Genomic DNA, 14,728 nt, shown 5'->3' on the forward strand with positions numbered 1-14,728 from the left:
CAGAAGGAATAAGTAATAGCACAGCTCCTTGCGATTCCCCTGAGTGACAGCTTGTTCATCCTTCCCTCTCCCCTGCCACTTCTGAGTAGCTCTTTGTACGTGACACTGCCCTAGTGGAGACAGCTCTCTCTGTACCCCAAACAAGACGTCTTGCCTGTCTTCCCTTAGAGTAGGGCTGACAGAGATGATAGGAAGTGTGAGAGCTGAGGGGGGGCTGTGTGGAAGGTGGACACAGACATCAGCGGCCCCTGCAAAGAAGGCATCCCATTCACCATGAGTCTTGCTGGAGCACTAAAAGGGTCCTGTCTTTAACGTGACCTTAGAACCAAAACTTATCCTTACTTTGCCCCAGTGTCTTTTCCTATGATAAGTCATGAGAACTCAGTCAGACTTTTAAGCACAAGAATGACTTTACTACAGTATGGGACCATTAAGCCAAGACTATTTACAAAATACCAGATTTTACCTATCCAGCATAGAAAACTGAGCTCACTTTGCTCCTCAACTCCCCTACCAGGCCACTGGGGCCCTACTTCTCAGGGCTTAGGGACTGGGAATAAAACAAAGAAAGGCACATCCTAATCCTGAGTAAGGCAAAGGTCTTTATGACCGGGCTCTGCAGCTTTTATATTCAGATTTAAAATAGTATGCTAATCATCCTTGAAGTCTGAATTCCTCAATTCTGCCTCTTTCTTAAGCCAAAATGATTTTTGTGGCCAGCAGCCTCAAGTAGAACACTGGAATTTGGAATCAAGGCTCTGATCTCTTTACTTACTAGCTGTAACCTTGAGGAAGTCACTTAAACTCCCTGAGCCTTGCTTTCTTTCCTCATATGAAAAGTCCATAACGGAACCTACAAAAGCTTACTTCACAACATCATTTATTACAAGAATCAAATAGAATAATACACACAAAAGCACTGTGAGCTGTAAAAGGTTCCACACATGTAAACAATTAATGGTTCTTCATAAAAAACTGATGATTAGTTCTGCTCTGCTGTTGCCTCATAGAACCCTAGGGTTCTCTGCTCATTTTTCTCTCTCTTTTACTGGTCATCATCTTTCGTTCTGCTTGATTCATCCTTCCCATCATCTCCCTTCCCCTACTTGTGGAACACACACACAAACCCTATAATTGTTTCACCCATTATTCTAATTCCTGTCAATCAATTTATTATTCATTGCATATTTACACTTCCAAAATAACTGCATTTATATGTAATTTGCTCTTGCCTACACAAAAAGTGGGTACAGTTAAATATGGCATTTAAGGCGATGTGTCAGGTAGGTTTCAATTCAGGAAACAGAAACAACAATAGGTAGTTCAAGCAGAAAGGGATTAAAAACAACAGTGCTTACAAAATTCACTGGGAGTGCTAAAGAAGCTGAAGTTAGGGGCCATCACATGACTCCAGATCTCAAGGTACAGCATGACAGCTGTAGTCCATAGGAAGCTGTCAAACTGCCCCTCAACCCCCTTGACTTTGGTGACAAGAATTTGTGGACTACTGAATGTGGGTTCTGCCTTCACACACACATCAACTCTGTCGCTTAGCAGCAAGAACAGTAATAAGATGGCTTTCACATCACTTTTGCCTTCTAAATCCCACACAGGACATCCCCCTGATAGAATGTAATTAGTATCCAGAAGTCTTATTGCAAGGGAGTGTAAGAAATGTTATATCTTTCTTTCCAGGCCCTAAAATTCAGGAACATACATAGAGGGCTTGGAGGAAGGATCTTTACTTCCAGCTGGCAATAACCTGTCCCAGGGAGTGACTCTGTTCCTTCCAGAATGAACAATGCAACCATGGTCTAAAGAGATCTTGACAGGAGAGGGGAAGAAAAGGTGCACAGATCTTATAGTTAACAGGCTTTACAAATACCTGTTCAGATTTATTTGGGGCAACCCTTTTCTTCGTTTTTAAAACATCCAACTCAGTTCAGTTCAGTTCAGTCACTGAGTCATGTCCGACTCTTTGTGACCCCATGAACCACAGCACGCCAGGACTCCCTGTCCATCACCACCTCCCAGAGTCACCCAAACCCATGTCCATTGTGTCAGTGATGCCATCCAACCATCTCATCCTCTAACATCCCGTTCTCCTCCTGCCCTCAGTCTTTCCCAACATCAGGGTCTTTTCAAATGAGTCAGCTCTCAGCATCAGGTGGCCAAAGTACTGTAGTTTGAGTTTCAACATCAGTTCCTCCAATGCACACCCAGGACTGATCTCCTTTAGGATGGACTAATTGGATCTCCTTGCAGTCCAAGGGACTCTCAAGAGTCTTCTCCAACACCACAGTTCAAAAGCATCAATTCTTCGGTGCTCAGCTTTCTTTATAGTCCAACTCTCACATCCATACACAACTACTGGAAAAACCATAGCCTTGACTGGACGGACCTGTGTTGGCAAAGTAATGTCTCTGCTTTTGAATATGCTATCTAGGTTGGTCATAACTTTCCTTCCAAGGAGTAAGCGTCTTTTAATTTCATGGCTGCAATCACCATCTGTAGTGATTTTGGAGCCCCAGAAAATAAAGTCTGACACTGTTTCCACTGTTCCATCTATTTCCCATGAAGTGATGGGACCAGATGCCATGATCTTCGTTTTCTGAATGTTGAGCTTTAAGCCAACTTTTTCACTCTCCTCTTTCACTTTCATCAAGAGGCTTTTTAGTTCCTCTTCACTTTCTGCCATAAGTGTGATGTCATCTGCATATCTGAGGTTATTGATATTTCTGCCGGCAATCTTGATTCCAGCTTGTGTTTCCTCCAGCCCAGCGTTTCTCATAATGTACTCCGTATATAAGTTAAATAAGCAGGGTGACAATATACAGCTTTGATGGACTCCTTTTCCTATTTGGAATAAGTCTGTTGTTCCATGTCCAGTTATAACTGTTGCTTCCTGACCTGCATATAGGTTTCTCAAGAGGCAGGTCAGATGGTCTGGTATTCCCATCTCTTTCAGAATTTTCCACAGTTTATTGTGATCCACACAGTCAAAGGCTTTGGTATTGTCAATAAAGCAGGTCATAGTAAACACCCTCTTCCAACAACACAAGAGAAGACTCTACACATGGACATCACCAGGTGGTCAATACCGAAATCAGATTTATTATATCCTTTGCAGCCAAAGATGGAGAAGCTCTATCCAGTCAGCAAAAACAAGACCAGGAGCAGACTGTGGCTCAGATCATGAACTCCTTATTGCCAAATTCAGACTTAAATTGAAGAAAGTGGGGAAAACCACTAGACCATTCTGGTATGACTTAAATCAAATCCCTTATGATTATACAGTGGAAGTGAGAAATAGATTTAAGGGACTAGATCTGATAGATAGAGTGCCTGATGAACTATGGATGCAGGTTCGTGACATTGTACAGGAGACAGGGAACAAGACCATCCCCATAGAAAAGAAATGCAAAAAAGCAAAATGGCTGTACAAGGAGGCCTTACAAATAGCTGTGAAAAGAAGAGAAGCGAAAAGCAAGAAAAGGAAAAATATATCCATTTGAATGCAGAGTTCCAAAGAATAGCAAGGAGAGATAAGAAAGCCTTCCTCAGCAATCAATGCAAATAAATAAAGGAAAACAATAGAATGGGAAAGACTAGAGATCTCTTCAAGAAAATTAGAAATACCAAAGGAACATTTCATGGAAAGATGGGCTCAATAAAGGACAGAAATGGTATGGACCTAATAGAAGCAGAAGATATTAAGAAGAGGTGGAAAGAATACACAGTAGAATTGTACAAAAAAGATCTTCATGACCCAGATAATCACGAAGGTGTGATCACTCACACTTACCTAGAGTCAGACATCCTGGAATGTGAAGTCAAGTGGGCCTTAGGAAGCATCACTATGAACAAAGCTAGTGGAGGTGATGAAATTCCAGTTGAGCTATTTCAAATCCTAAAAGATGATGCTGTGAAAGTGCTGCACTCAATATGTCAGCAAATTTGGAAAACTCAGCAGTGGCCACAGGACTGGAAAAGGTCAGTTTTCATTCCAATCCCAAAGGCAATGCCAAAGAATGCTCAAACTACCGCACAATTGCACTCATCTCACACACTAGTAAAGTAATGCTCAAAATTCTCCAAGCCAGGCTTCAGCAATAAATGAACCGTGAACTTCCAGATGTTCAAGCTGGTTTTAGAAAAGGCAGAGGAACCAGAGATCAAATTTCCAACATCCGCTGGATCATGGAAAAAGCAAGAGAGTTCCAGAAAAACATCTATTTCTGCTTTATTGACTATACCAAAGCCTTTGACTGTGTGGATCCAACTCAGAGTAGGAGTTAAAATTTAACTACAGAGTGGAGCCAACCATAAGCAAAAAATATCCCACACTTAGGAAATCTTGCTATGTACCAGACTGTGACGGTCATTGGGGTGTAATAGTGAACAAGACAGAAGCTGTTCCTGTTCTTATGGAAGTTTGGGGCAAGTTGGATAACAGAAGCATCAGATTGACTACCCAGGTTCAAAGCCTGCCTCCCCCACTTATTAGCTGTGTGAACTTGGACAGGTTACTTGTCTAAGTCCCAGTTACCTCATCTGTAAGGTATAATCAAAGAACCTACTTAACTGAGATTCCATGAAAATTAAGTGGTATAATGAATGCAGAGTGCTAAGCATACTGTCTGGTACGTGGTAGGGTCTGAATAAACATTGATGAAGAAGGTGAGCAAATCAAAAGGCAGTCACAATGCAGGACACAGTGATAATGCTGTGATACAAGAAAAACAGTACTTGTGAGGAGAGGCATTCACTCACACCCATGGGGCTCAAAGAAGGCTCTGGAAGTAGATTAAGTAGATTCAAGTTTGCATCTACTGGCTAAGAGAGGGCATGCTACATTTGAAGCCTAAAAGAAGTTCCATATGGCTGGAGTAAAGAGATAGGGTGCGGAGGGGGGGCAATTAGGAACCAGATCCTGAGACAACTTGTTAGATGCTTAAGAGTTTGGATAGTATTCTAAGGGTCATGGGAAGCCACCGAAGGAGTCAAAGCTAGAGAGTGATACGGTTTGATTTATATTTTACAGAAATATCCCTTTGGCTGGAATATGAAAGATGCCTTAGGGGAGGGAAAGATTACTGGCAGGAAGTCCAGCCAGAATTCTTTTATAATTAGAGAGAAAGAGAGAGAAAGGTGGCCTGAAGCTGAAAAATAGCAGAAAGATAAAGGAAAATGGAACAATTCTGGAGATATTTAGAAAGTAATTGGCTGGAAAGTAAGATACACAGTTTTTTTCCTGTATCTTCCTTTGTCTTGCTTTATTCATTTCTTTGTTCACTTAAATTGAGAAACAAGGGCTTCCCTGGTGGTCCAGTGGCTAAGACTTCGTGCTCCCAAAGCAGGGAGCCCAGGTTCTATCCCTGGTCAAGGAACTAGATCCCATACACCACAACCACAAAATCCCACATGCCGCAGCAAACAGTGAAGATGCCATGTGCCACAGCTAAGATTGGGCGCAGCCAAGTCAAAAAAATCAAATTGGGAAACAAAAATTCTTTAGCAAACTTATTTTCTTAGATAACAGATCAGTGCTATAACAGTGGTCTCCATGTGCAGATAACCCATCCTAGTTATTTAACATAGAAGACATTAGTATTGAAAATTTAGGACATGGGAAAAAAAAAGGTGGAGTGGGGCCTGTATTTGCATTTGGCTTTTGCTTTGGTGACCTTCAAATTCTGCAGCATAGTTTAGTGATCACCATCCATTTTCTTGTTAGCATTGTCTTTTTTTTTTTTTTAAGTGAAATATAAAGGGGAATTCCCTGGCGGTGCAGTGATTAAGGCTCCATGCTTTCACTGCCGAGGGCCAGATTCAGCCCCTGGTCAGGGAACTAAGATCCCACAAGTCGCATGGTGCATCCAAAATAATAATAATAATGGGATATAATTGACATATAACATTATATTAGGGATTTCCCTGGTGGTCCAGTGGTTAGGGCTTTGTGCTTCCACTGCATGGGGTGCAAGTTTGATCCCTGGTTGGGGAACTAAGATCCTGTAAAAACAACAGCAGACCAAAAAAATACATTGTAGTCATTTCAGGTACAACATAATGATTTGATTATATGCATGCATTGCAAAATGATCACAGTAAGTCTAGTTAACATCTGTCCCCATACATAGTTACAAAAAAATTTTTTTTCTTTTGATGAGAACTGTTGAGATGTACTCTCCCAGCAGCTTTCAAATATGCAATACATTATTGTTAACTATAGTTACCATGCTATTCGTCACATCCCAGGATAATCTTTAATCTGAGCTACATCTCTAGAGCCGTCAAAGAGGTAATAAAAAGTATCCTGCCACACCATCTTTGCACTCCTTGTCTAGTTCGTACACCTGTTTTTCCTGGGGAAGTTTGATTTTGGGGTGTTTGGGATGTTAGAAGTGGAACCTCCACTTGTTTTCTACATCTCCGAAATTTGAGGAATGATGGGATTGAAATTCTGGGTTCTATCTGACTTAACCAAATTGTGAGGTATTGATGTAATGGAAAAAATATTTTGTATTTTAAGTCCTCCATCCTTTATTTAATGCTCCCTTGAGCCAAATGTGTTTTCCATTTGGGTGACTTAAAGGAGGGAGGCAGAGATAGTCTCAGATGTCATTTCAGGGAATTATTTTACTTCTTAATCAATTATACTTCTTGCTAAATCTGTTAGAACTGATTTTCCTACCTCCCATTTCTCTTGGGAAAACTTTATGATAAGTAGTGAAATCTTTGGTCTCAAGATGAAAGCAGTGACTCGTATGTGCCCTTCACCCCATTATCTGAAAGAAGCCATGATAAATAAAGCAGCAAATTTCTGAACTAGTTGAAGAAATTTTTTATTTTTAATGGTATACAATGCTTTTTTGGTTATAAAGACCCATGTACATTTTTTTTCTTTCACTGTAGTGCCAGAAGAATTGGTATGTTTATAATTGATAATCAGGTTTTAAAATTTGGAAACATCTTTTGTTTTTGAAACATGATTAGAATAATTAGAGAAATTACAAGTCTGAATAAGAGTCTGGGGATTTAGAGCTGGAGAAAGGGGGATCTTAATTTTTAGGATATTTTTCACCCCAGAGACATAAAAATATTTGCTTGTAAGGAAAATGAGAGAATAAAACCAGTCACTTTAGCTGTATCCCTGAAGATGTTTATTTTGAAGAGAAGTGGAGAAAGCAGAGAAAACTATAGAAATGTGGAGAAGTGAAGAGAATCCCAAGGAGTCATGGTTTTCTCAGAATAATATGTTTTTTTCTCATAATCATATTTTTACCAAGAAACATGAAATATTCAATATCTAACATGATCCCGGGAACTAGGGAGCTATATTTGTGTGTGTGACTTTGTGCACTTCCTATAAAGGATGATTCCTAATATTACTTAGGAACCCAGCTTCATAAACATGGAATTGTTTTACCCTGACTTGTGATGTGTGTAAAAACAAAAAATGTTAGTCGCATCCAACTCTTTGGGACCCCAAGGACTGTAGCCTGCCTCTGTCCATGGAATTCTCCAGGCGAAAATGCTGGAGTGGGTTGCCATTCCTTTACTCTAGGGATCTTTCCAATCCAGGGATTGAACCCAGGTCTCCCAGGCAGATTCTTTATCATCTGAGCCACCATGGATGATTAACCCAGACTAAGTAAATAGGGAGATACGTGAGCATACATACCCACTCTGCTAGACTTCACATATGCACATTTCAAATCAGACTCAACAGACACTTTAGCTTGCCCATCAGAATAGATATTTATTGCTAGGAATGTTCTGGGTTGGACTATGTGCCTTGAGCCTTTTGGAAACTGAACTGGCTGGAGCAGATTGCAAGGTTTAGGCTGTAGGAGAATGACTCAGGTTCTTTTTCAGCCTAAAGCAATTACCCAGCTGTTGGGAAGTTGAAATATTGAACCAAATTATATTACCTAAGTTAAAATAAACACCCCTGAGAATAGATCATGATATATACTAAGGTACATGTATTATGCAATGATTAACATTCCTATTAGTATTTCTATATCTTGTGAACCAGCCTTGGAATCTTCCCTGAGAATAAGTTTGTTGTTAGTATGTTTTTTTGGTATTTCTTTTCATTGGTTGAGATATATATACACTATTAGCACATTAGCACATTCCCAAAGTCATTACCCTGTAAGATTGGAACTCGCAGAAACACCCTTGATAAAGTCATCAACAGAATAATTAAATGCTCAAAAACAATAAGTATTTTGTATATAACAACTACAGAGTTTAGCCTAAAGCTGATGATATGCTTTAAAAAAAAAACTCATTTATTCTCACATGGTCTTATTTAAACCATATAGAACCCCTGTAAATACACAGGACATGTATTATATATAGTACAGCAGTCCCCCCTTATCAATGGGGGATACGCCAAGACTCCCAGTGGATGCCTGAAACTGAAGATAGTATTGAATCCTATATATACTATATTTTACCCTATATGTGAATACCTATGATAAAATTTAATTTATAAATTAGGCACAGTAAGAGATTAACAACAATAATAATATAAAATAGCTACAACAATATACTGTAATAAAAATTATGTGAATGTGGTCCCTCTCTCAAAAATTTCTTCTTGTGCTGTATTACCCTTCTTGTGATGATGTAACATAATGAAACACATGATGAGATGAAGTGAAGTGAATGACCGAGCATTAGGCTACTATTGACATTCTGAGGATTTTTCCGAAGAAGGATTGTCTGCTTTGGATGATCCTGGATCATCATTTGGTTGTCAGGAACAGATTTTGTTGGTGGTTGGGGGTCCCAGAAAGATGGAGCCAGAGGGCACACGATTTCATCCTGCTAATCAAAACAGCATGTAAGTCAAAACTTATGAATTGTTTATCTCTAGAATTTTCCATTTAATATTTTCAGACCAACATTGACCATAAGTAGCTGAAACCAGGGATGAGGGTGGACCACTGTATCTCCAGTCTTAGCAATAAATGACCCAAAGCCAAACAATTGGCAAGTGGCAGAACCAAGATTTGTTTTCAGTGTTTTTCTGTTTCAGTTCCAGAGCCCTCTTTGGGGATACACAAATTAGAGATCCTCAGCAAAGAAAATTACAAGAGTCAATTAGAATCACAACCAATTAATCTAATCTATAGAATTTAAACTATGCCTTAAGACATAACCTACAAGACTAAACATATTTATTGCATTGTATTACAAATTCACGTTTCATTGTTACTCTCTGAGCATTTTGTATTTAATTCATCAGTGAATATTTACTGACCACTATTCTGTGTGGGAATATTGAATTAGACGTTGTTTTCTTTCCTTTTATTAAAATTAACTTGTAGAGTGAATGCCCAGTCATTCCAGCAAGTATTTTGTTGCCTACTGTTCCATTTTTCCTCTATAGAGGAGGGGAAGGCCTGAAGGCTTGGTAAGGCGATTCTCTGTTCTTCAAACGCTGTTACAAAGTTCCATTTATAAAATGGGTATCACTTATTGACCATCTACTATATGCTAGGTGTTCTACATATATTACTGGTAACCTTCACATCTCTGTGGTTTGGTGTGGGTATGCTGCTGCTGCTGCTAAGTAGCTTCAGTCATGTCCGACTCTTAGCAACCCCATGGACTGCAGCCCACCAGGCTCCTCTGTCCATGGGATTTTCCAGGCAGGAGTACTAGAGTCAGTTGCCATTGCCTTCTCCTTGGTGTGGGTATAGTCATCCTTATTTTTATGAATGTATAAAAATGTCCAGACATACCTCAGAGATATTGCAAGTTTGGTTCTAGACTACCCCAATAAAGGAATATGGCAATAAAGTGAGTCACATGGATTTTTTTTTTTTGGTTTCTCAAAGCATATAAAATTCATGTTTACACTGTACTGTGGTCAGTTATGGAGAAGGCAATGGCACCCTACTCCAGTACTCTTGCCTGGAAAATCCCATGGATGGAGGACCCTGGTAGGCTCCAGTCCATGGGGTCGCTAAGAGTCGGACATGACTAAATGACTTCACTTTCACTTTTCACTTTCATGCATTGGAGAAGGAAATGGCAACCCACTCCAGTATTCTTGCCTGGAGAATTCCAGGGATGAGGGAGCCTGGTGGGCTGCCGTCTATGGGGTTGCACAGAGTCGGACACAACTGAATCGACTTAGCAGCAGCAGCAGCATGGTCAGTTAACTTTGAAATTGCATTATGTCTTAAAAATGTACATGCCTTAATTTTTAAAAATGCTTTTTTTGGCTTAAAAAAATGATAGCCATCATCTGTACCTTCAGCAAGTCATAAAGTTTTTGCTGATGGAGGGTCTTGGATGCCGATAGCTGCTGACTGATCAAGGTGGTGATTGCTGAGGTTGGGGTGGCTCTGGCAGCTTTTTGAAATAAGACAGCAATGGAGTTTGCTACATCAGTCGACCCTTCCTTTCACCCGAACACTTACAGGCCACTGGAGAGTTATTAATTGGCCTAATTTCAATGTTATTGTGTCTCAGGAAATAAGGAGGCCTGAGGAGAGGGAGGGAGATGAGCATTCAGAACACAGATTTATCATTTAAGTTTGCCATCTCACATGGTGTGGTTCATAGTGCTCCTAAACAATTACCATAGACAACTGATTGCACATCGCTGTCATAAATATAATAATGATGGAAAAGCTTGAATATGGTGACACAGAGACCTGATGTGAGCAAATGCTGTTGGAAAAAACGGTATGGGTACACATTGCTCAACTCAAGGTTACCACAAACTTTCAATCTGCAGAAGAAACAGTCTCTGTGAAGTTCAGCAAAACAAGGTATGCCTGTACAGCGTAGCAGTGAAACCAGACGAGATAGCCTTGGATCAACAGCAGGGCCTTCAGTTAAAAGTACCTGGGATTGAACCTAGCTCCACACTTACTCCTACCAGTTATTTCATTTCTGTCTTCTCCCTTACGCGCATCTCTAAAATGGGATAAAATTATTTGAACTCACAGAATTTTGGTGTTAAATGAATTAACATCTGTAGATGGCTTATAGTGCCAGGGCTTGTTGATAGTGAATGTCAGCTGTTCATTTGGTGTGTCCTGGAGCTGAGTCTGAGCACCTCTTTTTCTTCTTTTTATGTATATCTGTTACTCCCAAAGTGACCTCATTTACTCCCATGGTTTTAAATATAAAACTATACTGATGACTCCAAAATTTATATTTCCTGCCAAAACGATACTTTTCAAGTGTAAGTCATCTCATGTCACTTCTCCATTCAAAACCCTCCAGTGACTTCTTATCTCTGAAAAAGCCAAAGCCCTAACAAGGGCCTGTAAGGCCCTATCTGATCTGTCCTACTTTTCCAATCTATCTCCCACCATTTTCCACTCACTTTCTTTGCTCCAGCCGTACGGGTGTGCTTGTTGAAGACTCCCAAACACTCTTGCTCCTCAGGCTCTTTGCATCGGGCTTCCCTGGTGGCTCAGCTGGTAAAGACTCCACCTGCAATGTGGGAGACCTGGGTTTGATTCCTAGGTTGGGAAGATCCCCTGCAGAAGGGAATGGCTACTTCCCTTCCATGGAATTCCATGGACTGTATAGTCCATGGGGTCCAAAAGAGTTGGACACGACTGAGCGACTTTCACTTTCACTTTCTTTCAGGTTATGTTCTTCCCCAGATATTCAAATGACACATTCCTTCACTTCTTTCAGGTCTTTGCTCAGATCCCGTCTTACTGGAGAGGCCGTCTATGACCACTTAAATAAAGGAGGGTTTCCCTTTCTTTTTCTTCTCACCTAGCTTTTTTTTCCTTCCCATTGTGATGTCTGTTGTCATTGTTGTTCTTCAGTTGCTAAGTTGTGTTCGACGTTTTGCGAGCCCATTGACTGTAGCCTGCCAGGATCCTCTGTCCCTGGGGTTTCCAAGGCAAGAATACTGGAGTGGGTTGCCATTTCCTTCTCCAGGAGATCTTCCCAACCTAGGGATCAAACCTGCATTTCCTGCATCAGCAGGCAGATTCTTTACCACCAGAGAAGCCTATGGTATCTATTACCATTATGTTTATTTTGTTTTTTAATGATCTGTTTTGCCCTCTAGAATGTGAGCTGTATTAAAGGAGGAACTTTGGTTTGTTCACAGCCCCTAAATCAAGTGCCTGGCACATGGCAAATAAATATTTTTTGTTCAGCTAGTAAGTATCAGAGTTTCAAACCCAAGTCAGGCCCCCCTAAACATCTCCTGCTTGTCTACCGCACTAGTCTGTATCCCATATCAGGAAGGATACAAAACCATTAAAATATAATCAATTCTGATGTCTTTAACATGTCTTTAAACTAGAAATTTTATGCACATTAAGATTGATTTGCTGTTCAGTATAACAAATATTTACTGTACACCACAAATACATGCTCTTAAATAAGAAACAATGACCAACCCATTAAAATAAGTAGAAATTTACCTAAGAATCTAGAAGCCCCAGAAAGGTAAATATTTGTACTTATGGATCTCTAAGTTCAGAGTTATTACATGCAACTAAAACTAATACAATGGTATATGTCAATTATATCTCATTTTTTAATGCCATTTAAAAAAAATCTCGAGTTATTAGGTCTATTTTTTGTATCAGACTAGAACACCTGGTCATCCCTGAAACTTTCTTTCCCCATCTTTCTCATTCTCCATCTACGCATTTACTTAAGCCAAATTTCTAGACACTTTTTTAGATTGTTCTTTCTCCCTTCCTTCACATCTAGTTCATTTGCAAAGATTGTAAACTTTACCAACAAAATTTATCCCGAGACCATTTTATTCTCATCAGCTTTACCTCTGTAAAACCTAGGCCAAGGACAACTCCACCTGCCAACCCACCAGCGGGATTTCCTAAGTGCTTTCCTTGTCTTCCCATTTTCCACTGAGAAGCCAGAGTGATCTTATAAAAATGTAAATTACTTGTCATTTCCCTGCCTAAAAGCTTCAGTGGTTTCCTTTTGTTATTCCTCTCTAAGTTATTTCTTTTAGAAAAACATCCAAACCCTACCCTAGCCTACAAGCCCTACTTGATTTGGTCCTGATCACCAGTCCAATCTTCTCTCTTCGCATTTTCCCCATTATTCATACACTCAAGTCTCTCTGGCCTTTCATTTCTCGGAGGACAATGAACCCCTCCTTGCCCCAGAATATTTATACTAGCAACTCCTTGTCATTTAGGTCACAGTTTAAATTTCACCACCGCAGAGAGGCCTTCCCTAACTTCTTCATTTCAATTAGTCCCCTCTCCTCGTTCACCCATTGTTCTGTCAGAGAGTGAACTGCATTCACTTATTGTGCGTGGCACAATCACCATGTAATATGTTCCTTCTCTGTTTATTGTCTGTCTCTTTCCAGTAGAATGTAAACTTGATGAAGACTGAGACTTTGCTTTATCAGCAGGGTTTATATCAGAGTCTAACACATCGTGGACACTCAAACACTTATGAATGGGTAAATCTTTGTCTGAATTTTGATAGCTTATGTAAGATCACAATAGTTTTAAACACAGCTTTAGTAACTCTGTGACATCCGTGTTTTCATTGCTTCAAGGCACAAAAGGAGCAGTATGCCAGGAGAAGGATTCAGCTTCCTCCTATATCTTGGCAACCACTTGGTCAAGCTCTGGACTCAGTTCAGTAGTTCAAAACCATGAGATAAGGGGGGAAAGACAAGAAGAAGTAAATACTCCCCAGTTGATCAATTGTCATTTCTCACTTAAAATTTTGAGAGGGAGAGAAAGAGAACAAGTTCTTAAAATCAAACACGTTTGGAGCTGGAAATGTTGGAGAAAGTTGATGTCGACAGAAAAAAAAATGTTCGATTAGGGGAGGAAAACTAATTCAGAAGGAGAAAAGAGAAAGGGTTCACACCGTGCTGATCGTTGCCTGTTGGAGTGTTCAGAGTTGGGCTTGGGTACCACATCTTGATTTGTAGATAAACACTAAGGAAGAGAGGGTGAGGTGGGGTAGGGTCAGAGAAAGGGGGGAGACGGAGACCAGCTCGAGAGACGCGAAAGAAGCTAGAAGGAAAGCAGAACGGAGCTTAGCATATACAAAGGCAGCCTCGGATCTTGCCGGAGCTGCAAGCGTTAAAGGGAGGCGGGGAGTGACGCGGTTTGCGTCTGGAGCGGCTCCTCGGAGTCCACAGCATCCACCGCCGGAGCCTCGCCTTCCTTTCTCCCTCTGCAGACACATCGAGACACAAAAAGAGAAGCGACCCCTGGGCCAGCGCGAGGGACCCGCCCGCGCCATGACCGAGACCACCAAGACGCACGTTATCTTGCTCGCCTGCGGCAGCTTCAATCCCATCACCAAAGGGCACATTCAGATGTTCGGTGAGTCCTCCCGCCCACCCCCGAGACAGCTTCCGCCTCTCTCCTTTCCCCGGCACCTGTGTTTTCCAGGGCGTGTGACGGTTTGGCGAGTGCCCATCCGGAGGGGTGTGCTGGCTGATCCAGCTGGTGAGAGGTCAGCTCCTCTATCCTGGGCTCCCGGCAGGGGATGCCAGCTGCTCTTTCGAGGCGTCACTCGCTCGGGCCAGACCCGGCTTGCTGGGGGGCCATGGGGTGGGGGATGGGAGGGGCTGGAGGCGAGTGTTGTTTTGGGTTGGGTGGGAGGTCGAGGTTTGAGGGCTGGGGTGCGGTGGTTCGTTTGGAGACTTGGCGAATGAGGATCCGGATGGGGGAAGAGGCTGGGGCGCGGAGAAGGTAGAAGGGGGTCGGAGATA

At 41.2% G+C, this 14,728-nt stretch overlaps 1 protein-coding gene across 4 annotated transcripts in view; it reads left to right on the top strand.

Moving 5' to 3' along the window:
- NMNAT2 (nicotinamide nucleotide adenylyltransferase 2) overlaps positions 1–14,728 on the top strand; it is a 215,554-nt gene that overhangs the window by 37,995 nt on the left and 162,831 nt on the right. For all 4 annotated transcript variants that reach the window (XM_070384824.1, XM_070384825.1, XM_070384827.1 and 1 more), the window contains one exon: positions 14,191–14,336. In XM_070384824.1, the coding sequence (XP_070240925.1) occupies positions 14,191–14,336 (146 nt within the window). The remainder of the gene's footprint in view (positions 1–14,190; positions 14,337–14,728) is intronic.

This window comes from Bos mutus, chromosome 16, assembly GCF_027580195.1.
Source record: "Bos mutus isolate GX-2022 chromosome 16, NWIPB_WYAK_1.1, whole genome shotgun sequence".
Lineage (NCBI taxonomy): Eukaryota > Metazoa > Chordata > Mammalia > Artiodactyla > Bovidae > Bos > Bos mutus.